At 38.5% G+C, this 27,833-nt stretch overlaps 1 protein-coding gene across 1 annotated transcript in view; it reads left to right on the forward strand.

Moving 5' to 3' along the window:
- LOC121873198 (carbohydrate sulfotransferase 10-like) overlaps positions 1 to 27,833 on the forward strand; it is a 102,198-nt gene that overhangs the window by 59,659 nt on the left and 14,706 nt on the right. The window contains exons 2-4 of the mRNA XM_042376550.1: positions 9,292 to 9,966; positions 18,020 to 18,171; positions 23,487 to 23,652. Of these exons, the coding sequence (XP_042232484.1) occupies positions 9,298 to 9,966; positions 18,020 to 18,171; positions 23,487 to 23,652 (987 nt within the window). The 5' untranslated portion in view covers positions 9,292 to 9,297. The remainder of the gene's footprint in view (positions 1 to 9,291; positions 9,967 to 18,019; positions 18,172 to 23,486; positions 23,653 to 27,833) is intronic.

The following is a 27,833-nucleotide window of genomic DNA, read 5'->3' on the forward strand; positions in this document are numbered from 1 at the left end:
TAAAAAAAAAAATTCTCACTAACCACGGACTTATTAAAAGGCATAGAACGAAATACACTAAAATATAACAACTGACAGCATATGAACTATATATCGTCTCCAATCCATTTTTAGTAACATCGGTGAATGACGAACTGTGCTATAAGCTAAGTGTTTGAGAGTGATGGGAGGTCCATAGGGGTGTTCCCTCTAACACATCTTTCTTCCAACACATATACCACACACACACACACACACACACACGCACACACACAGACCACCGAAGGGTCAAGACGTACCTGGCGCTCCTCTCGGAGCAGCCAGGTCAACTGTTAAGTTGGCCCATACCAACCCCCTCCCCTGAACCTTCCTCCCCACCGAAACATCAACAAGTTCTCGCCAGAAGTTACAATTTCATTTAGGAAAGGAATGGAACCAGTGTTAAACAGAGGTGAACAGTGGTGAACAGTGCTTAAGTCAGTGAGAACAACTCAACAGTAACAGTAGTACCCAAGTTAACCTTCACACAGTGAGGTCCCAGGTACCCAGTGATAACGGCCCGTGATAACCAGCGATGTGTTAATGCGTCTACGATAGGAAGGCCTGGGACCAAACCTCACTCATATAACACCATCTGTGAGGGAATTACTACACCACATGTCCCTCATAACACCATCTGTGAGGGAATTACTACACCACGTGAGGACCCTCATAACACCATCTGTGAAGGAATTACTACACCACGTGAGGCCCCCTCATAACACCATCTGTGAGGGAATTACTACACCACGTCAGGTCCCTCATTACACCATCTGTGAGGGAATTACCACACCACGTCAGGTCCCTAATAACACCATCTGTGAGGGAATTACTACACCACGTGAGGTCCCTCCTAACACCATCTGGGAGGGAGTTACTACACTACGTGTTTGCTGTTCAATACGTACAATCCTACATTAATCTGTATGTTCACTGTATGTTCCTTTACCTTTCTCTAATGAAGGCTTTTGTTAAACCACCAATGTTTGTAATAAGTCATTTATGTCCAATGTATATTTTCAGCCTTCGGGCTGCAGAACTTTTTCAATAAACCGTTAATTATTATTATTATTATTATTATACTTTCCCTCACGCACAGTACCACATACCCTCCCTCCCGCATCTTCCCTCCATATCCTCACCACCCACGGACTTTTCTATCCTCTGGACACTCAACACACATTCCTTTCCACACCCACTTTAACCACATTCCTTCCTTCCTACACGATTACCAAACTATCTCTTCTCAACCACACGTAGCAAATCATCCCTCTTACGCCAACACCACCCATGTGCCCCCCCCCCCTCCCACATCACCAACCAGAAATTATCCCTCAAACATCACACATACATATACCAGCCACATACCCTCCCTCTCACATCAATACCACCCAAACAACTACCCTCCCACACCACAAAGACGTCTTCCCTGTGACACCAAACACATACCAACCCTCTCACACCCACACCACAAGCATTGCCTTGACAGACACAATTTAATCTCTCATTTGTGGTGCTGTTGGATAATAAGTTAACTAGACAAGAGCCATCACTTGGAAGCTTTACAACGTGTCCATATACTGGTTACCTGCTAAAATACGCGTTAGAACTGATCGCCGATGTTCCTTTTCAGTATTCAAATTGTGTAACATGTGTGTATCTATGGTATTCATTGAACACAACCTTCTTTTCAGCTCTATCCATTTGGTTAAGGTTGAACAAGTGTTCATTTGATGTCTCAGGAAAATTTGCTCTTTCAATCTAAAATGCTTCCAATCAGCACATCCTTCTTTTACTAGTTTATATGTTGTATTTGAACTGTACAATTATTAACCAGGATAGCGCGGGGTCCCGGAGGCGCGGGTCCCGGGGCGCCCCAGCTGTCCAAGGTTGCCCCCCCCCCCCTTCCCTTCTCGGGACGGCTCTGCCTAATCATCCCCACCATCACCATCCACACCACCACCACCTGGGTTCCTCCAACACTACATACAAAACTCTGTTCCCATATTTCGTGAGATAATTCCATTCCTTCACAGCCTATTATGACGTTGTTGTTCTCGACGCTTTTGTTTTTATTCCCTGCAGTATATGTTTTTTTTGTCTTCCTTTACGAAGTGGTTATTCCCACTTTGCCTCTTTTTTTTCCCAGTACAATTTTTTCTGACTTAGTTTTTTCCCTGTCGTACTTTTATTTCCTGTGCTATTTTTTCTTTCCTTTTCGTCCACATTTTTGTGTTTCTTCTTTTTTCTTATATTCTTACGTATCTGACACTGTTTGGGTGTTTTATATTTTGAACTGTAAGACAACTACATGGGAATCTCATTCATTCACTTATTTACTCACCCATTTATTCACTCATTCATTTACTCACTCATTCGCTCACTCACTCACCACTGACTGATGTATATGGATTCTTAGCTGCAGTGTTTTCAGTTCCTCCATTCACTCACTCACCAGACATACACTCTCTGACATTAACTCAAACCTCATTAGTGTAGTTTGAGTGATTTTGACTTCTAATCTGCCAGCAACTTCAGCATGGATTCATCCTCTAATGATGACAACATTTCAGTACTATTTAATTAACTTGAGGTGGAACTTCTATCCTTCACTCTGCACTCATAAAGAAACTCCAGATCACATGAAGATTAGCCACCCTAGCTTATTTCACCCGATGAATTAACACAAACGCTATACTTGAGAAGGTTAAGGTTAGGTTAGGTCATGTTACCATTAGGGGTTAATCTTAAGTTTAAATAAGTTAGGGTGGCTAATCATGATGTGATCTGAAACTCAATAACTACCAGAACACAATCTCTCACTGTCTCTCGTAATGAAAACAATAATTTCCTACTTCTACTCTCATTCAGTAACACCTCCTCCAACCTCACCCCCCCCCCCCTCCGTCGTACCAGCCACCACCATCAATATCTTTAGTCTTTATGTAACTATAAACCGTTCTTGGAATCACTAAATCACCGCAAAAACTACCTCCCAAAAAGCTATGTTTATTATTTTCGGGGCTGTGTTTATTATTGTCTGACTCTCTTAAAGCAGCTAAATGTACTGTTGTTCTCACTTCTTGGGCTGGTGCTTCACAGTTTATTATTAATCACTGTTATATAAAGTACCGTCTCATCAGTAACCAAGTCCATCGTTTCCTCCTTACCTGCTCCTGTCTTTAATGTCAAACTATCCACCTGTTTACTTTATATCCTCAACTACGATCAGTATAGTATGTTAATGCACTCCAAGTCTAACTTAACCTAACCTAACCACGTAACCTAACCTAACCACGTAACCTAACCTAACCTAACTTAACCTTCTACACTTAATACAAATTTATAGATATACATTCCTTATTCATACTTATAATAATGTTGATGAAAATGAATTAGTATGACTGAACAACTAATTTTTAAATCGGTGATTAGAGTTAGATCATGCATTAGACATCAACAACTTAACAGTAATAAACTACAGGATATAAATAGGATATTAAATGCTTTTTAAGAATATATTAAAGTCCATCACTGAAGTCTTGACAACAGTGACAGGAAAAGGCAAACTCAGTATAGGTTAAATCAAGACGTACGGCGTGCTCCGTCGTGGGTGACATTGTTGCAAATTGTCTCCACTTTGGCAGGATGCACAGCGCTATTTTAGGCAGTGACAGTACTCGTCCCGGTTGCAGTGAAAAAGTTCCTAGGTTGCCATTGTTGCTGAGTTAGGTTAGGTTGCTAGAAATTCTTGGGATTCTTGACGTGAATATCTAATGGCCAAATGGAATATCTTGGTAACGTTGTTATTGGTGTCTTGTATTTAATTGCTTCAACTGACGTTTTTTTTAATAAGTACCAATCACTAAGTCTTATTTTTTTTAAATGAAACAGTTACTTTTGAAAGATATGAAAGATATGAAAGACTTACTACATTGGTAATATTACTTAAAGGGGGATGTGTCACTTACTGTAGGTTTCATCATACTGTTGTGTTGAGTGTAAGGATCTGCCGTTCTTATAATATTTCTTGTGAATTTTTCTACCCAACCTGCAAAATTAGCAAACGTTTTCTCTTTGTACCAAGATTTAAGTGCATTATGACACTATACCATATTGTTCTGGTACAGTTGAGTGCGTTTGGCTGCGGCTTTCGTATTGTTATCACCCTATCGTGGTAAATTCTCACCGCGGTGTGAGAATGGCGACATACTTTTCCTGGCTTTTACGTAACGTTATGTCAAGAGCGGCAGAGCTTCTTCATAGTTTTAATAAAGTTATTATACTGTTCAGAAAAAAGTCGTGTGAATGAACAAGTGAAAGTGGGTCTTATAGGCTTTGACATCTCTTTTAGGACAGTACACATACGGCACACTATACTGTATACTAAGTCTTTGGTACGCGTTAAAGATGCAACATCGTCGTCACTACCTTCAACTACCTTCTCTTCCCCAACTATATAGCAAGTGCCTACAAAAATAACTTAAAATATCTTAATTATCTCGTTTGACATTGGCACAACAATACTTCCACAACTATATATTTTTGAGGTTGTATGTGTGTGTGTTTCGGTTGTATGGACAACCGAAACACACACACACACACACACACACACACACACACACACACACACACACACACAATGTAATTTTAGATTCTGATGTTTTGTTTATCTGCCAAGCTACATCACCTCATGACGTGTTTACAGTGTCATTTTCTTCACATAACTTAAGTAACGATTATATAAATTAATGAGCCTAGCATCCCGCCACTAATGTTGCCGTCGTTAAGTGTGTTGAACACATCGTTGAGTGTGAAGCAGCGCGACTCGTCCCTTTTACCCTGTCTTTAAGTGTTCCTTTACTGAGGTGATGAAAGAGTGGACAGTGATTTCCACGTACAGCTTTGAGATGAATGACTAGTGAATGAGTGAGTGGTGCGAAGTGTGTGAAAGTGGTGTGAGGTGAACGGTACCAGGGTCGCTGGGATATCAACATGCTCGCCGACTACTGTTGGTGTCTGAAACGGGACGCCCCAGACACCAACCACCAAAGAAATTCTATGGGACAGCCATTTATGCATGTCTAACTGTAAAGGCATCTATGTAGTTGACATATTTTGGTCCTATGTGTTGTGGTTACATTTCTTATGATATATTTGCATAAAAATTTTGACATCATATTTAAGAATTTCGATTTTTTCCTAATTCCCATAGCATAAAAATCTGACCTGGTTGGGCAAAATGAATGGCATTTTTGGAATCAGCACGCAAAATACATAAAGAATCAGCTAAGAAACCAGGCACCTCATGAATTTTTTTTTTCAAATGCAGCCCAGTGTAATAATAATAAAGAAGTGGCTACTTGGCCTGGGAACAGTTGTGACGAGCTGGTGTGCTCAGAGGTCGTATTCTCGACTAATTCACTCAAGCCTTGTGAGGTTAATGATTTATTGAATGCCGACTATTTCCACTTACATTAGTTCACTACCGTATATGTTGGTAATACAACAAGTTCTGATATAAATGTACAAATGCTTTATGTAAGTAAGACATATAAGTCTATAAGAGACATATAGACCTTGTAAATAATTACACATGTAAATATTATGCAATGTCGTTACTTACACATACATGATCACTTGATACAGCTGTCAACTATACTGTGAAGATTTTTCTGTGAGGCGGTTACAATATTCCCGTGTCATTCTAAACGGTTACAATACAGTGTATTGGTTTTGTATTAATACAAGATGAACAGCACACAGACAATGATGCTTTTAATTCCTTTACTATATCTACCACGAATGTCAATAACTTTCATAAATATAAATTCGTATAACGAGAGAAAAAATAAAAGATAGCCAAAAAACTAAGTCTTTCACATTTAAAATGAAGATAACTTTAATTCATAGTAACCTTTCAATAATTTGTTTCATAATATGAGATACTGTACTGTATATACCTACTGTGTAATGCTACAACGGCACATGAATTAGCACACCACCAGCTCGTCACAACTGGTTTTCGGCGAAGTAACCCCCAGTCAGCCCCGTCGAGAATTCCCGGCTAAATAACCATTGTATAATAATAATAATAATAATAATAATAATAATAATAATAATAATAATAATAATAATAATAATCCTGTTTATTTCTAAGACGTATTTACAACTAGATTTCGGAGTAGGTCCATGTGTGTGTTCTTGCGTGCGATCATTTGTAAATACCATTAGGTGTTCATGCTTGTGTGGCTGACTATCCTTGTGTGTGTGTGTGTGTGTGTGTGTGTGTGTGTGTGTGTGTGTGTGTGTGTGTGCTTAACTCGTCATTCTTTACGACGCTAACTGTGGTGAGGGGGTGTAAAAGGGAGGAAAGGGGAGGGAGATGCCATAATGCTAGAGCTGTGAGACAGACGGACCCCATAATATCATGTTGCAGGTGACTTCCTTAATTACTGAGGTGTTCACGTTATGATGCATCACTGTCATTTAACAACTAAGGCTGTTATGGCTGCGTTTTAATAACTTAGAAAATAAAGCTAATCATCAATAACTAGTACTTCTCGACGTCCTTCTCCATCTCCACTCCTCTTCCCCCTCTTCACTCTCACTCCTCCTCCTCCTCCCCTTCTTCACTCTCACTCCTCCCCCTCCCTCTCTTCCTCTCCTCCTCCCCCTCCTCCTCCTCCTCTTCTCTTCACTCTCACTCCTCCATCTCCCTCTCTTCACTCTCACACCACCTCCTCCCCCTCTTCACTCTCATTCCTCCTCCATCTCCCTCTCTTCACTCTCAATCCTTCTCCTCCCTCTCTTCACTTTCACTCCTCCCCCTCACTCTCACTCTTACCCATCTTAATGTTGACGTTACAATACCTGACTTCGCTCAGATAAGATTATTAAGCAGGTAGATTAGATTAACAACTACACTAGTCACCAACAGTCATATATTAAGCGAGATACAAGTAATGAGTTAAAGTACATGCATGTCCATTTAGTTATATTTTCAACCTTCCAAAACACAATTATTTTTCATTATTCATTCAGGTTTATGGCTATACAGTACATGTTTGTTTTTGTTTTTTTAACATATCAGTATAAAATCACTTTGTTCTAATCCTGCTATATAAAGTAAAACATAATCAAATATATACACTAATACCGGGATGAGTGTAAAACTATGTAAATTAACCCTGTAAAAATATGTAAGTAATCTGAGTGTACAAAAACTTAGGTATAGGTTCACGATATTCTTCTTGAAATAAAATTCACGAAGAAAACGTTTAAATAACTTCTGTTACAAACGACAGAGAAGACGCAGTTGAATCGACCAGCAAGAAGAGGTGGGCGAGAGAGAGAGAGAGAGATAGAGAGAGAGAGAGACGGTCGTAAATATGAGAATGTTGTGAGAGGAAAGGTCGTAAATGAGAGAGAAGACGTAGTAAGAGAGAAGAGGTCGTTAGAGTGAGAGAAGAGGTCGTGAGCGAGAAGAGGTCTAAGAGAGAGAAAGAGGTCGTAAGCGAGAGAGAAGAGGTAGTGAGCGAGAAGAGTTCGTAAGTGAGAGAGAAGAGGTCGTAAGAAAGAGAGAGAAGGTTGTAAGTGAGAGAGTCGTGAGAGAGAAGAGTTCATAAGTGAGAAAGAAGAGGTCGTAAGTGAGAGAGAAGAGGTCGTGAAAGATGAGGTCGTAAGTAAGAGAAGAGTTCGTAAGGGAGAAAGAAGAGGTCGTAAGTGAAAGAGGAAGTCGTAAAATGAGAGAAAGTCACACGTGTAAGAGAAGGTCGTAAACGAGGGAGATAGAGAGAGTCGTAGTGAAAGAGGTTGTGAACGAGAGAGCGAATGTCATAAGTGAGAGAGAGAGAACACCATAATGGAGATAAAGACAGAGAGAGTGAGAGAGATTGACGTAAGAGAGATAGCACTGGAGAGAGTGTGAACTAAAGTCGTAAGCAAGAGAGAGAGAGAGAGAGAGAGAGGAACACCATAAGCACGAGAGAAAGCGAATATCATAAGCGAGAAAGAGAAAAGAGCGAATATTGTGTGTGTGTGTGAGAGAGGGGGGGGGGGGTTAATACACCAACACTAAAATCTCACTTAGCAGTAAAGAAATTCATGACGCACAAACACAAGGTTCCACTCACACACACACACACACACACGCACTCTCCTCCAGCCCGGCATGATAAAAACAACGAATTTACGGGATTAAACTCTGTCGCATGGTAGACGAATTGATCAAACGAGAAAGACAGATAAAAAAAATAATAAAGAGAAAGAGACTGAGGTAAATATAGACCTGATACAGAAATGGACCTGAGACAGAATTGGACCTGAGACAGAATTGGACCTGAGACAGAATTGGACCAGCCAACGAGTTTTTATCCATCTGGTCCACAGACATGGCATGACAAAATAAAAGAAATAAATTAGTTCTGGTATATATGAGTATATATTATTTTGCTTTCATTAAATATGTATACAATATTATTACAAATATTTTAAGGAATAATTTTCATGTATTATTTCTAATGTTTCGTATACTCAATCGAATGATTAGAATGATAACTATAATTACGTTTGTTTAGATTAGATCATTTCCACGAGAGGGTCACAAAGCAAGGTAAGCATGAATTTTCGTGACTGGCATTAAAGTCAACAACATTACTTTCTGAGTGCTTTTAACATAATAAAATATGCAAAACTGTATATATTATTTACTCGCTATGTTAGAGTTATTGATGGTATCCTTGCGTCTTATTGGTCATACTTTATTTAGCATCTGTTAGGAAAGAGTTTCGTGATTGGCTGTTGTTTGCTCCACCCCTCCTCCCTCCTCCCCACATGGAGACACGCTTCAGGACCACTATTGAAGGTTCTAGGTTATCATATGTAGGTTCTAGGTTAATACATGGAAGTTCTAGGTTAATACATGGAGGTTCTAGGTTAGTACATGGAGGTTCTAGGTTAGTACATGGAGGTTCTAGGTTAGTACATGGAGGTTCTAGGTTAATACATGGAGGTTCTAGGTTAGTACACGGAGGTTCTAGGTTAGTACATGGAGGTTCTAGGTTAATACATGGAAGTTCTAGGTTAATACATGGAGGTTCTAGGTTAGTACACGGAGGTTCTAGGTTAGTATATGGAGGTTCTAGATTAGGTTGTAAGTTAGTACATGGTGGTTCTAGGTTAGGTTGTAAGTTAGTACATGGTGGATCTAGGTTAGTACATGGAGGTTCTAGGTTAGCACATGGAGGTTCCAGTGATTCTTTCTTATTTCAGACGAGGATGAAGCGTATGCGGTTGACGCTGCGTAAACTGATGCTGGTGCTGGTACTGTTGACGGTGGCGGTGCTGGTGCTGAGCCTACCACTCACCACCCACTATTCCCACCTTCTACAGGTCGGGACGAACCCTCCTCCTGCTGTTGGTCAGGTTCTACTTTCCGTGAAGCAAAGTGACGAACGTGAGGACCAACCACACCGCACAGATCCTCTCGTACAGAAATTCACCAGCATAAAAAAAAACACCGTTGAAGCGACCCTCGGTAACGAGTCCAATACAAAGGATGGCATCGCCGGGGAGTCTATCGATGGCAAGAGCATCGCCAAGAACCCTGTGGCGGAAAAGGCAGCCATTTCTGAGGAAACATTAGCCAAAGAGATAAACTCCCCGAAAGGCATCCGAGTGGCCACCGCTCAGTCTAAAAATGGGTCGGCTGAAGAAAATATCAAAATAACGCTCGATGAGTACGAGACCTACCTGCAGAACCAGACCCCAGCGAACTTTGTAGAGGTGAAAAAGATCAACCCAATCTCCAAAAAGTCCACCAGACTTTCGGTAATTCGAAAAAGGCCACCGAATACGTACCGTCCTCGTTCCCTCATGACTCGTTCTCCGTCCAAGCTCACTCCAGACGTGCTCAAGAAAAGGGCTCTCACCTTCTCCAACTCTTCAGTAAGTCTGTTTTATTCTCACCTAAAAATCATTATTCAATGCTTCTGTTCCTCGTTTTTCAGTCAGATCCTTTTCTCAGATTCATGCCAATAGTTTGTCTCTTTTTTTTTAACTACTCACCAACCTCTTTCTTCACTCACACATTCCATTTCTGTGTCACTAAAACCTGTCGGTCTCTAGTCACTCTTACGAAGCCCTTCCGTCTCTCCGTGTCTTGTGTAGTTTCTGAAGTCTCCATTATTTCGCATGACCATCGTGGACATCTTTGACATTATCTTCTTATCCTTTCCTTTGTTTTACCTCTTGGTCTCCCACTCATGGTAATCTTGGCTTGGCCACCTTATTATTCTATACCCTGGCAACATATCCAGATTTTTTATGTTACCTTTACGATATTTGTTACGTTTATTGTCTTCTCTCCTGACTGCGTTGCCTTCCTCATCTGCATCATCCACAGGTCCTATAATTCTTCGTAAGACTGTAATTCCAAACATTTGAATATACCGTAGGATAAAAATTTCTTGGTGGGTGACCATAATAATAACCCTGGTGTTATAATGGTGATGTGTATTATATCTGTTTTTGCTAACAGGTATTTTTATTTGACTTTCCTTTTAAACTCCAGTATTTTCTATGGCCACTTGCAGTTTCTATACATGACTTCACGTTCTGTACTGTATCACTATCACGAGTCTCCGTTCTTCCCGTCTGTTCAATATTCATTAGTGGTGAATATTTTTGCTTCATAAATTCAGATGGTGAGAAACATGAGAGAGGTGTTGGTATTCTTGTAAACCAGAAGTTGAGTAGTAGTGTAAAGGGATATTGGGCAGTGTCAGATAGAGTTTTGCTAGTCAAGTTTAGTGCTTAACCCATGGGCTTGGTAATAATACACGTTTAATAATAATAATAATTAACGGTTTATTGAAAAAGTTCTGCAGCCCGAAGGCTGAAAATATACATTGGACATAAATGACTTATTACATACATTGGTGGTTTAACAAAAGCCTTCATTAGAGAAAGGTAAAGGAACATACAGTGAACATACAGATTAATGTAGGTGTTGAACAGCAAAAACGTAGTGTAGTAACTCCTCCCAGATGGTGTTAGGAGGGACCTCACGGGTAGTTCCTCACAGATGGTGCCTCACGTGGTAGTAATCCTCACAGATGGTGTTATGAGGGCCTCACCTCACAGATGGTGTATGAGGGGCCTCACGTGGTGTAGTAATTCCTCACAGATGGTGTTATGAGGGGCCTCACGTGGTGTAGTAATTCCTCACAGATGGTGTTGAGGGCCTGTAGTGATGGTGTCATGTTCACAGATGGTGTTATGAGGGGCCTCACGTGGTGTAGTAATTCCCTCACAGATGGTGTTATGAGGCCTCACGTGGTGTAGTAACTCCTTCACATATGGTGTTATGAGGGGCCTCACATGGTGTAGTAATTCCCTCACAGATGGTGTTATATGAGTGAGGTGTGGTTCCAGGCCTTCCTATCGTAGACGGATTAACACATCGCTGGTAGTTGGGTCTCACAGGCCGTTATCACTGGGTACCTGGGACCTCACTGTGTGAAAGGTCAACTTGGGTACCACTGTTACTGTTGAGTTGTTCTCACTGACTTAAGCACTGTTCACCACTGTTCACCTCTGTTTAACACTGGTTCCATTTCTTTCCTAAATGAAATAGTAACTTCTGGCGTGAACTTGTTGAAATTCCTGTGGGGAGGAGGGTTCAGGGGAGGGAGTTGGTATGGGCCAACATAACAGTTGACCTGGCTGCTCCGAGAGGGTAAAAATTTAGATTTTGGGGGGAATATTTGAAGAAAGCAAAAGTATCCGCGAAGTGTAATGACTGTTTGGTCATAATGGGTGATTTTAGCTCAAAATTTGGGAAAGAGAAAGCAGCACCAGACGTTGGACCACATGGGTTGGGTAATAGAAATGAGAGAATGGAAATATTCACTGACATTTGTAATGATAACAAGATAATTGAAAGTATAGCTTAAACAACAACCCAGGACAATGAAATTGTCAGAAATCAAATAAATTATATTTTAGGTCAGAAAAGATTCGGAAATTCAATCACCCGAACCAAGACCTATCTTGATACACGGAGTGTATCAGAAAGAAGAGTCTCTCTGTCTTTTCAGTCTTCATTAACTCTCTCTCTCGTTCTTAGGTTAGATTAGATTAGGTTAGGTTAGGTTAGGTTAGGTTAGGTTAGATATACGTAAAAAAATTATTCTTCACTGTAAGGCAGAATATTTGTTTTAGAAATGTGCACCTTGACAACTGCCAGCGCGCAAGGTGGGCCGTGATTGGCTATACCACTGGCGGAGTAACTGGGTGAGGGTGGTTTTGCTGAGGACAGACATTTGGAAAATATGCCCCGGACCCCCCCGACATATTAAATATCTTGGTTCCATGTCGTTTGCGAGGGAAACGTCATAGAAGAAAAGATTCTTAGAATTGTCTAAAATATAGTTTACAAAGAAAAAACCCCGAGATTTGGTTGGTGTCAACATATACAATTTGAGAAAAGGGCAGCTGAGAGGCTATACCTGTATATGGCAAAGGACTGTTCTACGAGTCGAAAGTATGGACACTTTCAGCAAACATCAAAAAGAGGTTAGAGGCTTTTGAAATGTGGCGTTATAGGCGAATGTTAAGAATAAGTTACCATGACAGGAAAACACACGAAGAAGTAGTATGGTTAGCAAAAACTTCAAGAGAAACACATAAAATGCACAGAAAAAAAATAGATTCTTTAGTCATATGATTAGGGATGAGGGGATAATAACATTAATATTAATAAGCATAGTTGAGGGTAGGAGGGCCAAGGGAAGGCAGAGACGAGGGTGGACGAATGAAATTAAAACTGGGTCCCCAGATAGATACAGAACCATAGAGGATTGCTAAAAACAGCCTGAGAACGTTTGGGGTGGAGGACTGTGGTCACCAACCCTCACATATTAGGGCGGTACTCTCATGATTGACGCTCCATTTTGATTGTGAACTAAAAACCCACTTCACTGCAGGCTGTAACAGTTTAGCAACTCGATCAGAAAAAAGAGGCTTCGAATGTTGTTTTTTAACCACGCCTAACCGACTTAATTATGTGTATACGCGATAAAAAAAGTATCTTGGTGGATGTGTCCGACAAATTTCAAAATGCACACTGCGACAACTGTTATCTGGTAGGGTTGTCAAAATCCTTCGTCTGTTATGACATATTGTCTACAATATATATATATATATATATATATATATATATATATATATATATATATATATATATATATATATATATATATATATATATATATATATATATACTTCTTTGATGGTGTACATGTTATATTTAGACATTCAAATTTTTCTCGTGATTTTTCAAAGCCCAGAGACACACTTATTAACGTCTGTTACAAACATTTTTAACATCTGCTATACACACACAAATGTAAACACTGTGTAGCACCACCTCTTGACCCCCTGACATGGACCCCTTTAACGATCTCGGAAGCAAGTATGAATTGAGGAATAATAAAGGACGAATTTAAGTTTACCCAGAGAACGACTGGGAATATTTCTTATATGTAGATGATAATTATTATTTTAATCTGGTATGTATGTTTGGTTATCAAAATATTGCTGAGAACACTGGACAGACACATTGAAACGAAAGTATAAAAATACCAAGATATTAGGTGCTCCAAATTTAAGTCAAATGTACAAGTCAGGTGGAGTAATTGTACACAGTAAAACTTTAGCACGAGCAATCAATGTCTATATTCAGCAGTACAATCCAACGCACTTAGCTGGGCGTGGCTACTGAGAGCTGTCGACTGAGGAGATGGTTTTTCTTCACGAATATAATCAAGTGAAAATGAAGAAAGCGTCTTAGTGTGACGTCGTTTATAAAAACATACATGCGTGTAAATGTTGCAATTACAAAAACTTTAATTTCTTTGCGAGTAATTTTAAATGAAATGGGAATTATATTTGAGCCAGAAAATGGTATCGTGAAAACTAGAGCACACGCTTGTATTGACCCCATGTGATTTGAACCTAATTGGAAGCCATTGTTTACAACTATGTCACTCAAGTGGTTTTTACTGCCTCACTCACGAGTGGGAGTTGGGCTATAGAAGTTTAATAAATTTAACAAAACTTACAAGCCTATTCCAGCTACCACATTCCTTTATTAACATTTGTAGATCTTTATTCTGAATCACAAACCAGAGTAATGACGTCAACAATCAGCACCTAACTCACTTTGTCTCCGCAACTTTCTTAATGCTGGCCACGAAAATATCCAATAACCACGGACACATACCGGCACTTATCACTGACGTAGTTCTACTCTCATTAGTAACCAGCTTCCATCTTCCCAACACATACCAACACTTCCTTCACTTTCCCTGTAACAGCTACTGATCAGCATTTAGTCATATCCCATCCATATTTAATATTTTCACATCACTTTTTTTGTCAACTACAGTATATTACTTGCTTTTTTCGCATCTGTGTCACAAGTCAATTCTCCCCTTTCTCAAGATAACTTTCACTCATTCGCGTGATCAAATGCTTGAGCCACACATCCTCTTACTTTCCTGATGCGGCACACTTTACCCCAACTCAATACAATATCTTCCTTGTTATATTTAGCAGTCTCACTCGGCTATAATTTTACATTCTTACTATTGTCCATTCATACGTAGGAATTATACATACTCTGACATTCTTATAGTACTCTTCCCTCTTCTATACATACTTAATACACTCGCCATCCACTACACGTCCGATACTAACAGTTCTGCGTTGATCATATTCAATCTTGGGACCTTAGTCATTTTTAATTTTCCTTAAGTTAGATATTTTTAATTCCTCTTCGTCCCAAGCAAGACATTTCTACTTCGTTTGCTTTGTTTATATAATAATAATAATAATGATAATAATAATAATAATAATATAAAACTACTACTACTACTACTACTACTACTACTAATAATAATAATAATAATAATAATAATATTACTAATAACAATAATATTAATAATAAAAATATAAGTAATAACAGCACTACAATATGATTTCAGACGTAAAATATATGAAAGTATAAATAGATGAGGAACAACTGTTTGACTGGCTTTAAATTAACTATAATGTATACCCCAAAATATTCGACAGAGAGAATTATCACCACAAAACACCAAGTGGAAGTTAAACACATTAGTGGGGTGCCGAACCATTATAAGCCAACCCCAGTCAACCAATTACAGTATATCCACACCCAAGGTCAAAGTTTTTATGTCATGGTCACTATAATAGAGGCACTCCCACAACGTGTGTACACAACAAGCAAACAAAAGAGAAATAGTTCTAATGAAAAATTGGAAAATAAAATAGAAGTGAGATAAACGAGAACGAATCCCAGAAATTTGTATACGCCATTAGTGTACGTTGTCATGTGTGCTAACCGTGTGTCGTGTTTGTTTTTAGTTCAAAGATCAACAATTTTCACCGGTAACTGACGAGTAATTTATATATTGTACAGTATATACACTATGTCAATACTGATAATAAAAACAACCATTACGATCTGTGAACTGATGGCAGTAAACAGTTAACTTTTATTTCCAGTTAAGTATTTCACGTTGATTGTACAGTATTTACTCGTTCAACTTTATGGCAACTAATTACCGCTACCCCTCGTATCTAGTAAGGTCATTATTATTTATCGTTTTAAACTCCTAATAAACAACAACAAAAAGAACCATTATTAACGCCTCTTGATTAATGTAAGCGACATCACTTGCCTTAAGGTCAAATAACACAAGGGAAGCGTTGGAGTGATGACAACCTAAAGTTAGCAGGTACAGTACGAGGCTAACATCACTTCTCTTTATACACGGATAATTGTCCTTGACCATACAATATAATAGTCTCATGGCTTTCTTGCGTGGCACATGCAACTAAAAACAATAATACAAAAGCTTCTAATCTCAATGGAAATATGAAAATACCCCGTTTTGCACTTTACTACCGCGGAAATTCATAATATATAGACAATATTTTGCATTATACAACTGCGTCATAACCTGTGACACCATCTCATTATAAATCGACATTCCATCAGATTACTTCGACAGACTTGCAGATATTACACCGACAGGTCACCAAAATACATAGTCATATTACTTTATCCAGGACAATCAGACACATACTATAATATCAACAACAGTGTCATATATTTAATCCAACAAGGTAGGTAACATAGTACCATCAAGTTGAAGGACTTGGTACATGTATACAAAATACCAATGTATGTTTCACCAGAGACTATGCCTTATACATTATACCGTCAAAATCATTGTAAATTGAGTCAAACCAAAGTGACATGTAGGCAGTACATATACGATACTGCTAGTATTTGATTATCTTCGGTGTCAACCGTAGGTATTCAAACCCATAAAGATCTCAAACACTCTTCTAGCAGTACGACATTCGGTTTTCGATAATGTTACCGTGTATATAATGTAATATTATCAGTGTTAATAATATTTGCCCTATTGACTCGCATATTTTAATAAAATGTCTGTACAGACACACTTTGTCTTACTGTTGTGAAGCGTGTCTCGAGTATTGTTTATATGATATTCCTCTTTATGAAACATTCAAATGATACTTAATTGTTTCGAGTTTTGAACTGTTCAAAATAAAATGAAAGGTAGTGGGAATAAAGTTAAAAAAGGAGTAATCACAGAATATAAAGTTACTTAACCGTATTTACTCCTGATTAAATTTTGTAATATACTTAAAAATAAAAAATAAATTCAGTTCATCTTCGATTAAAATACGAATTTCGATAGAAAAATGTGTACTGCAAATCGACTTCCGTGAGCTTACACGCTCGATATAGAGTTTGGATGACTGCAATAAAGCTAAGTGCTCAAAAGTATTGCCCATTATAAGAAAATATTTACTTGAGGAAAAAAAAAATTATATATATATATATATATATATATATATATATATATATATATATATATATATATATATATATATATATATATATATATATATATATATATATATATATATATATATATATATATATATATATATATATATATATATATATATATACATGTGTGTGTGTGTGTGTCCAGGTGTTCAGGGAACTCTACCACTTTATCACCACATCTATTTTGCACTACATCAAGTAAGTTAATGGTCATTAACACATCCTTCACTCAACTAATATTAAATCGCCAGTTTGATTATTACTTTTGATTTATGGAAAATTAACAAGACCACGAGACAATATTGAGTGGTAAACATTAATTATATTTGACATACCTGATTACTGGCAAAAAAATCTTTATTGTTAAACTTCAATAAATCTTCATCTATTATCTTTGGTAATTACTCTGTACAAATTTTCAGAATAACAATAATCTTAAAAAACTTGATCAATGTTTACATATAATTTAAACTGAACTACAATTAGTTTCATAAATTCATTAATAATATTAGCAGCTTTAGGCAAACTAAGTTAGCGTATCAAGGTTGTGTCAGGTTGTTAGGTAGTGTTAGGTTGTTTGGCGCATCCAGATTCACTAAATTCTCAGAATTCCTCTACAGTATAATCCATTTAAGATTCCGAATCTGTTTGCATTAATGATGTATATCTATGAAGCATTCATAAAATGTATACACATGTTATTATCCAGTAAAACGGTTATCTTTACACACACACACACACACACACACACACACACACACACACACACACACACACTTGTAATATTTTTCAGTGTAATGAACCCAGACGATTTTATTCAGCTGAGAGAAAGTCCTGCCCTATGAATGGTTAATTTATTTGTTTCATATTCTGCAACAGCAAGTAATATTAAGGAGTCATGGGACTCTGCCTTCTTCCTTGTCTTATTCTTAAATGGGTTTTATCTTCCTCCAATAACTAATCCATTCAAGGATGTTCTCTCTCCTTCCTCATATGAGGATCTCCTCCCTCCTCTTCCTACAGGACTTAAGAAAGTTCTTGGCGGAGCAAGAGCGACGCACCCGACACGTGACTAAGACCTGCCGAGAATATAAAGTCCCAGCGACCGTCCCCAGGAGCCGCGCCTTCGCCCCTCCCTCAGGATTACTCTCCTCCAAGGACATCGTATTTGACAGGTAAACTCCTACCGAACAACTGGATAAACACAAGTAATGCACTATCCTCCCAACATTTTGCCTGTTTTCCTGGCCGCTGGCCAGCAGGATTTCGCCTGTTGCGAGAAATGGACAACGGTTTGGCGGCGAGTTCAAATGAGCTTCATATTAGGTGTTAAATATTCAAGTAAAATTTGAAATAAATCATGAAACAATAACAATTTAAAAAAAAATAACAAAAAACGGTGACATGTTTCTATTTATTCGTCACTCTAAAACTTCTTTAATATTATTAAATCATTATTCAGGGTCTCCTTTGACCAGCCAGCCGCCGCCACTTGTAAACAAACTTCACGACGTGACGACACACCCATTGTCTTTTCTTTAGCTTTTGCAGACGCTTCACTTGCTTCAGCAATTGAAGAATTATAGCACTATCCTGCAAGGCCTCAACTGTAGTAACGGGATCCATGGCGAAACTCATCTCGATGCTATGTTGTGGTTTTCGTTGCGTTGGGTAGACGCGCCAACAAAACATCCCAATGTGATGCAAACGTCTCTTTTTGCTGGCCTGACCGTGTTTGTCCAACATGTTGTGAGGAAAAGTGCCCATTGTGCCGCCTCCTCAACTCTCAGGGTAGTGTTACGAGTTGGGGATTTAGAATATAGTTAAAAGTCTACCCAGATCCCAACAGGCAACAACAATAAAAAAAGCAGACAATCGGACTATAAAAGGGTAGACAAAGGATGCGAGTTTTTGTTGTGTATAATAAAGTACCATAAATTCCTTAACAAAATATTCAGCTTTCTATAATTTACCCTTAACCATACTTAACCTAAACATACGCAACATTGACTTAACAGTATATACATATTTATACAACATACAACAAACAGAAGCAAGTGGAGGTGGGAGGCAATATAAGATTACAAAATACTCAAGTGCAGTGCTGAGATGGCTGACGAGTAAGGCTGAGTATTGAAGAAGATAGTAGGTAGTCACTGTGCTGTAGGTTTCCAGGATAGGTGATCCTAGTGTGGTCACTTCCCAGAGTGAACTGAACGCTCCTCGATCTGGAGCTGATGAGGAAGACTTGGAGGAGGTGACCAACAACCAGGATATGGAGAAGGGAAACCCCGGAGTGGTGACTAAGACTAGTCATACTCGGGTTTCGTCCCTAGATGGCGTTGCTCGTGGTGCTGGGCAGGTAGATCATGACAATAGATGGTGTGGTTCGTAGTGCTGGGTAGGTAGATCATGACAATTGATGGCGTGGTTCGTAACAGTAGACTATGTAAACTTATAGTATGTGCATAAATTCCTCCACATAAACTTGACAATTTACTAAAATATGAAAAATGCAAATTTTATCACATCATATAACGAAAAAACAGCAACTTTTTTTTAAACGTGAAGTTGCCTTAATAAATAACAAAAGAGGTTTGAATTTCTTAAGTTTAAATTGGTGATGACTAATAACTAATGTCACCAAAACAACCTACAACTAATGAAACAATAAAAAAAAATAACCACAATATTCTTGATATTTAAAACATCTAAACCTAATGTGATGACAGTCGTGTTCCGCTCCCCATGTTAGCTATATACATAAAACAATAATTTATAACATTTTTATTGACTCTGTGCTTAGATATGGTCAACTGAGTGTAGTCGAGTCAAATAAGGCTCTATTATTAGGTTCGTAAGTATATAATTATATGCTGTGTCACAGAGTAGCTTACACACAAGAGAGACTGTGTGTTGTTTTAATCTTCACATGCGCAGCTCTTTACAAAGGTCATATTAAAGGCACAATGGCACCACACAAGCAGAAACTGACAGTAGCAAGCGTGAGTATACGTACTATCGTGGACAAAAGTTCGCTCTTTCCCAAACTGAAGCAGTATCGACCCACACAGCACACCCGCACCAGATAACAATCAGGGTAAGTCAGTTCGGAGACTCATTCCCGTGTCTCAGTTTCACTACAGGGAGCGAACTTTTGTCCACGATAGTACAGTATATACAGGCGAGAGCGTTGGGTTATCTTTATTGCCAACAGCAAGTCATCATAGTTTACCTTGTCACACACATCTACAAACACTTACACTGAAACTAACACATTGTTTTATGCTATTAACTTTTTTCAGTCATCGTTTGTAGATTTGTCATCAGTATATATATATATATACATATATATATATATATATATATATATATATATATATATATATATATATATATATATATATATATATATATATATATATATATATATATATATATATACAACGACCTCACCAGCCAGGAATCGAACCCTCGACCTACTGGGTCGGGCAGTTCCCAATGAGGTTCACGGCGCCATCAGCTCGATGAACAGGCTTTGTGTGAAATATAACAGAGTCTAGGACTGCTTTTAGTGTCCTTGTGGTCGGTAAGCGTTCCCTAGTCCCACCCAGTAGGTCGAGGGTTCGATTCCTGGCTGGTGAGGTCGTTGATTATATGTTCAAAGTCCGCGTGTTATATGGACTAAAAATGAAGTATATATATATATATATATATATATATATATATATATATATATATATATATATATATATGTGTGTGTGTGTGTGTGTGTGGCCTTGAGTCCAAAGTGGCTTTGTTCCAATATTATTAATACATTTTGCCTGATTTGTGAACTAAATGTACGGTACTTACAGACTTCAGTCGTTGAACCACACAAATGTATACTATTAACAACAGCTGATTGATAATATCTATAATGTATTAAAAACGTCTAGTATTAAAAATGAACGGCGTTTAAAGATCCTGACTCATTAAGTGTTTAATAGCTAATTGGTAGTAGGCAGCTATCAAACAGGGAGGTACAGTTGCGGAAATGTGTTCCTACACCACTTGTGGTAACCAGTGTCTCCAAACGGCCAACGTATTTGACCTATAGCAAACCTATCCACCAATCACGTCCGTCGTTACACGACCAATACCCATTCATTCATAAATAGTGATACTACTACTACTACGACGGTACCGTGTAGGAAGAATAAAAGATGAGAGGGATCTTCGACTACTTGTAACTTCTTGTTGTGACCTACCAGCTCCACTAAGAACCTGGCAGGCCTCTCCATACAGTGTACTTTAGACTAACACAACTAACATATAACTAACACCTTAGCAAAAAAAATCATAAAAAAATAAAATATAAATAAAATGACTACCCTCACAGCCACACAGGACCTGGGAGGGATCACTAACTCCGCAGTAAAAAAAAAAAAAATCAGTATAATAAGCAGCACTATATAAATAAACCAATATTAATTCAAAGTTCTGACGACCCAAGGGAGCAGAACAAAGAAAAAACACCAATAGGAAAGAAGAAGCGATCTGCTTGAGCCCAGATTCTTTCTACTCCTACTGTATTGCAGTTTCACCACTTTTTCTTCAACTCCTAATAATCTTCTTTCACCTCATAAATCATGACTCCAAAGCCAAGTAGGATCACATTTCCGCAACTTTACCTCCTTGTTTGATAGCTGCCTAATACCAATTAGCTATTAAACACTTAATGAGTCAGGGTCTCTAAGCGCCGTTCATTTTTAACACTACAAGTAGACGTCTTCCGCCTGGGAAGATATAGGAAGCATAATGTGTTGTCTTATGGTAGACCCTGCCGACATATGGCATCACAAAAATTGTGACCAAGTACCAGGTCGCTGATATGGCTGACTTTCTTTCTGCCTCATTTACACACAATTGCAGGGTCTCAATTGTTTCTCTTGCTCTACAACACAACACAACACAATATATATATATATATATATATATATATATATATATATATATATATATATATAATATATATATATATATATATATATATATATATATATATATATATATATATATATATATATATATATATATATATATATATATATATATATATATATATATATATATATATATATATATATATATATATATATATATATAAAACAGGGAGATGAGTGTATAGTGCGGTATTGGGATACAGTACATAAGAACGGAGGAAACTGCAGCGGGCCTATTGGGCCATACTGGGCAGTCCCATTTACACCCAACCCCTATCGCTCATATTTCTACCCAACCTATGTTTGAAGCTATCCAGCGTATTCGAGTTAATGATGATGTTTGGTAACTTGTTCCACTCATCCACTGCTCTATTTCCAAACTAATGTTTACCAATCTCGCGCCTAAATCTAAATTTTTCTAATTTAAAACCATTGTTCTAGTTCGCTCCTGGTTGGATAGTTTGAGTACCTTTGTAATGTCCCATTTGTTTAGCCCTGACTTCCATTTATACACCTCGATCATATCCCTCTACGTCTCTCGAGGGAGTGCAGATTAAGATGCTTTAACCTGTCTCAGTACTCAAGGTTCCTAATGCCCGGGATTAGTCTTGTCATCCTCCTCTGAATTCTTTCTAGGGATTCTATATCCATTCTGTAGTACAGTACAGTGACCAGAAATGAACTGCGTAATCCAAGTGAGGTCTCACTCCTTTGTATGAACCCAAGTACTTTGTTTGCCTAGGCTTCCTTTTCACAGCCTCTCTACTCATTCTAACAGACTTTAAGAACGATGTTAACTGAACTTATTTTCTAATTTATTGTTATGTAGCCTCACTCAACACAAACCAACAATCCGATGAACGACTTTAGTAGCGAGTGTTGTTTATTGTCTTCCTGTACGGCTGTTGGTTCAAAATAGTTATTGATTCGCTAGACATAATATTGATATGAGAGAAATGGTGAAAATATTTGGTTAGTTCTAAAAAAAAATTCATGCCCGGATCTTCCCTTAATAAGTTCTTAAAACCTGAATTAAATTTTTAGTTTAGCATATAATATTTTTCCGATTGAGGGATATATTCTTTAACTCGTTTCATTATACAAATACTTTCCGGACGGACGACCGTCAGCCTGCCACACTAACACAGCTTGTGACCACTTCCTGGTCATCCTTGTTTACCTTACTACGAGTTTCATGCGTCGCTAAAGACCTGCCTTTTTGTTCATTCTTGACTGCAATAACCTTACACCATCTACGCAGTATACTTGATAAACGATCTAAAATTTAGTTTACTACCCAGTTCTTGATCGTATATTCTATCCCCAGCTGCTCCACCTACAAGACAAACTACCTGTCGTACCATTTGACAATTCCCCATCTATAACCTGTGCCCCAACTGTGCCTCGTACAGGACAAACCATCTACCGAACAATTTTTAACATGCTGAAACACTATCACAGTTCTTGACTATATTCGACATTATCCCCTGCTACGCCTCTTACAGGACGAATCACCTGTTGTTCTGCCCGGTGTTCAAGGCAGCCAGCACCTCTTGGTCCATCACCCTGCTGGAGATGGGAGGTTTCTGGAACAACGTCACTAAGAAGAATGCACTTCAGAATATATTACATGAAGTCTATCCTAGAATAAACAACATGGCGGCAGCTTCGGTTAGTAAGCTTTACTTGTGTGTTTAGGTTAGCTTGGGTTAGGTTACCTTAGGTTACCATAGGTTAGGTTAAGTTACCTTAGCTTAGGTTAATAAGAAGTCATAGGTAATATTAGATATGGTTAGGCTTAATCAAGTATTTTTTTAGTCTTTTATTGATATGATTTATCATTATTATCCTTATAATTATCATCATATTACTAATATTAGTATTTTTATCATTACTGTAGTTAGTACTTGTACAGTTCTGGGAAAAATAATTGGACTGGGGGAGGCAGGTGGAATAATATACCAACGTGGCGGTGAAAAGTCTGCGGTTTTATTTTCATGTCACAAAAAATTATACTTATTTTTTATTTTATTTTTTTATTTTTTTCAGGCAGCACCTTTGATGAAAATAATTTCACGTAAAGTTGAGAGTAACCAGTAGGTGGTTACGTTTCATTTCTGGCTTTATCATACACCCAGACCACTGTAAGAACTTTTAATCCCTTCAGAATTAAAATTAATATAATTTTGTATAGAATTGGTGTGAGAAAAATTCGAATCTATTCAACTTGTATGCCCAGGAACTGAGAGGCTTATGTACAAAGGTAACCTTACATAACATCAGGTCAAGTAAAAAACATGGGATCCACTAATCCACACACCATCTCCACTACACACTAAAGAAGAGCTTATAAAAATGGGCGACGTAACTAGTCATGTCAAGTTAGGTAAAAAATATGAGACCCACTAATCATCTAATTTATTCTACCCTACATCTACCCCAAATGCTTTCAAAGCATTTTTAACCTTGGGCCACTGACAAATAAATTTATGTATCATATCAGTTTTGTACTGACCATCACTAAGATTTATAGAATTAATTTCCCTAATCAAACTTGCTTCAACCAGAAGTCTTTCTGTGACACATGTTGCTTTATACACTTCTGTACTGTTTTTCTAATCTATGGGATGATTAATTATTGTTCCTTATATGAACGAAAAGTGCACTGCTTTCAGATGCTGTTCTAATATTATACTTGTGCTGTTTTATTCTAAGTTGTAATACTTTCCTAGTCTGACCTACCTAGTTTCCATTACAATTACTACAGGGAATGCAGTAAACACTTCCATTTACAGTCAAGGTTGGGCTGTTCTTAATTAACATACTGTACTAGTAATAGTTGAGTCATACTTAAAAACAACATTAATGTTCAGTAATTTAATGGATTAAACTAACGGGACAAATTCCTTGCGATAACTTTATCTTGCGCTAGTCAGGCCGCACCTCGATTATGCGGTTCAGTTCTGGTGCCCTTCTTATAGAATGTTTATCAATTCACTGGAATCGGTGCAGCGAAGAATGACGAAAATGATTCCGGGACTTAGAAACCTTCCATATCAAGATAGATTAAAGAAACTAAACTTTCATTCTCTAGAAAGACGAAGAGTGCAGGGAGATATGATAGAAGTATTTAAGTGGGTGAAAGGAATCAAAAAATGGGATATAGATAAAGTTCTTATAATATCCGAGCAGGATAGGACTCTTAGCAACTGATTTAAGTTGGATAAGTTTAGGTTTAGGAGGGAGATAGGAAGGAACTGGCTCACAAATAGGGAAAGTTTTAAAAGGAGGCTAGATAGATTCATGGATGATAGAGAGTGGTAGTAACTCTAGACAGGAGCTGCCATGCACAGGCCAGCCGGCCTATTATGTTCTTATGTAGAGTCAAAATACTCTTAAATGTAGGAACTTGTTTAGTATGAGTACAATAAAGGGATTTGTTAGTCCCTTTAAAACAACGGTCAACAAACAATGAAGGGTAGCCAAATTTTTGTGCAATGAACTGAATTTGTTGCAGTTCTTCAATAAATTTTGGGCCACAAATTCGCAAACAGCTCAAAAACACAGCAGAAAAAAATGGCGTTTTGGTAGATTCATGGTGACTCGATAAAAAATGTATGAAAATGTCTAACTCTGTATGCTTTCTGTGCACCTTAAGTTTATAGTTGTGACCATTTCTTAAGATAAGCATATCAAGAAATGGAAGGGCTCCATCTATTTATCTTTCAATTTTGAAGGTAATACTAGGAACAAGATCATTAAGCCTGTCCAAAAATTCCATTGGGTCACTGTTTCTAGGCCATAGACAAAGAACATCCTCTACATATCTATACCATGGAGGAATAAAGTCTCCTATGTTGGGTAGTAATCTAGCCTCCCAAAAGTTGGGAATGCTGTACAGATGCCGTAGCTACTTCACTCCTGAGCAGTTTTTTTTTTTTTACGGGAATTAGCCCACCCGGGCACAGGTCAAATGACCCACAACGGAGCCTGGGGGGCGAAAAAAAAAAGAACGGAAAGAAATTGTAAATATGGAAAAAAAGGTTATACTGTATTAAACTACACCACGAAGATGCCGGAAAACCAGCTTTTTAAATTAAGACAGATTGTAAGAGCATGGAAACACAGAAGAAGGCAGAGCATTCCACAGTTTGGCTGTGTGAGGAAAGAAGGAGGTACTATAACGGGTTATTCTCGTGTGACCGACATCCACGGAGAAACGGTGGGCACCGCGGGCAAGACGTGTGTTACGAACCCACGGCCTTGCCGGCGGTACACAGGATGCCAAATCCACGGAACATTGCCCGTTAAAGTACCTGTAAAAGAGAGAGAGTGAAGCAACATTGCGGCGAAGAGAAAGGGAAGAGAGATTGTCGACTAAAGGAGGAGAGTTAATAAGACGAAATGCCTTTGATTCCACCCTATCTAATAGTTGGACAGAAGAAGAGCCACCCCAGATATGAGAGCAGTACTCCAAGTTAGGGGGGGGGGGTATTGGGGATTACTGGCCACTGCGCCGTTAGGCTATTTCGGCCGAAGCTGATTGGTTGGACTTTTTCCTTTTCTTGTTTCTTCTTTTGCTTTTCAATTTCCATTCTTCTTCCTGGTCTTCTTCTGGAATATTCTCATACACTTCTATAAACGGCGTTAAAGATAGTGTAATGAAATCGGGTTCAATTTTGGCTTCTTCTTTTTCGGTGGTCTTCTTGGGGTCTTGATTTTTGCTTGTTGTGGTCTTGTTCTGGTCTTGATTGGTCTTTTCATCATTTTTCACTACAAGGAGAGCCTCCTTGTAGCTCAGTCTTTCCTTAGTCCGCAGCTTGGCCACCCTGCACTCCTCCCTCCACTTGGGACACTCCCGGTCGGAGGAGGAGTGAGGGCCACCACAAGCTGCGCACTTCTTGGCGGCCGCCGAGCAGTTGGTGTCCTGGTGCCCGGGTGTCCCGCAGCTGGAACACACCTCCCGAGCACGACACTTCCGCGCCAGATGGCCGTACCTCTGGCATTTGTAGCAACGAGTAGGTCTTCGTTGATACGGTCTTACTGGGATCTTCTCCCATCCCAGTAAGACGGTGCTAGGTAATTTCTTTGGGAAGCCAACCAGGGCAGCTGTACTGGTCAGCTTCCGAACTATTGAGAGCTGGTCTCCGATCAGCTCGGCCAGTTCTTCTTTTTCCAGATGTTCGATTTCTGTGTGAGAGATGACTCCCAAAACCAAGTTGTCTTCTATGCAGGCTTCAACTTGGATCTGGATCCCATTGATTTGTCTTATGCTTTCTAATTGCTGGGCCTCTCCCCATTCCGCGAAGGTGACGATAAGGTCACCCCTGTCACTGCGGACGACCCCTGTCACCCCCGTGATTCCCGAGGAGTCAAAAAACTTTCTCAGGACAAGGAGGTTGAGTTGCTTGCGCAAAGGGCGCTTGACTGGATACAGTCTAACGACCTTCGCCTGGTTGCAGGTGAACATGGTCACGTGGTACCTCGGGAGCAGAGAGAACCTACCTCGCCGAGGTTCAGTTCTCGATGACAAGTTAGGACGAATGAATCCCTTATATACTTGGAGCAACTGCTCAGGAGTGCTCCAAGTATATAAGGGATTCATTCATTCGTCCTAACTTGGAGTACTGCATCCTAACCAACCACTTGGATAATTTGTAAGTAACAGAACTCACGATAGGAGGTAATGAATTATTATTAGGCTGTTCCTGTGTGGTTTAATAGAGAGTTATCTCGTCCACGTATCCATTGTGATTCTACATGAAATATATATATATATATATATATATATATATATATATATATATATATATATATATATATATATATATATATATATATACATATATATA

The sequence above is a fragment of the Homarus americanus genome, unplaced genomic scaffold, assembly GCF_018991925.1.
Source record: "Homarus americanus isolate GMGI-L3 unplaced genomic scaffold, GMGI_Hamer_2.0 scaffold32929, whole genome shotgun sequence".
Classification (NCBI taxonomy): Eukaryota; Metazoa; Arthropoda; class Malacostraca; order Decapoda; family Nephropidae; genus Homarus; species Homarus americanus.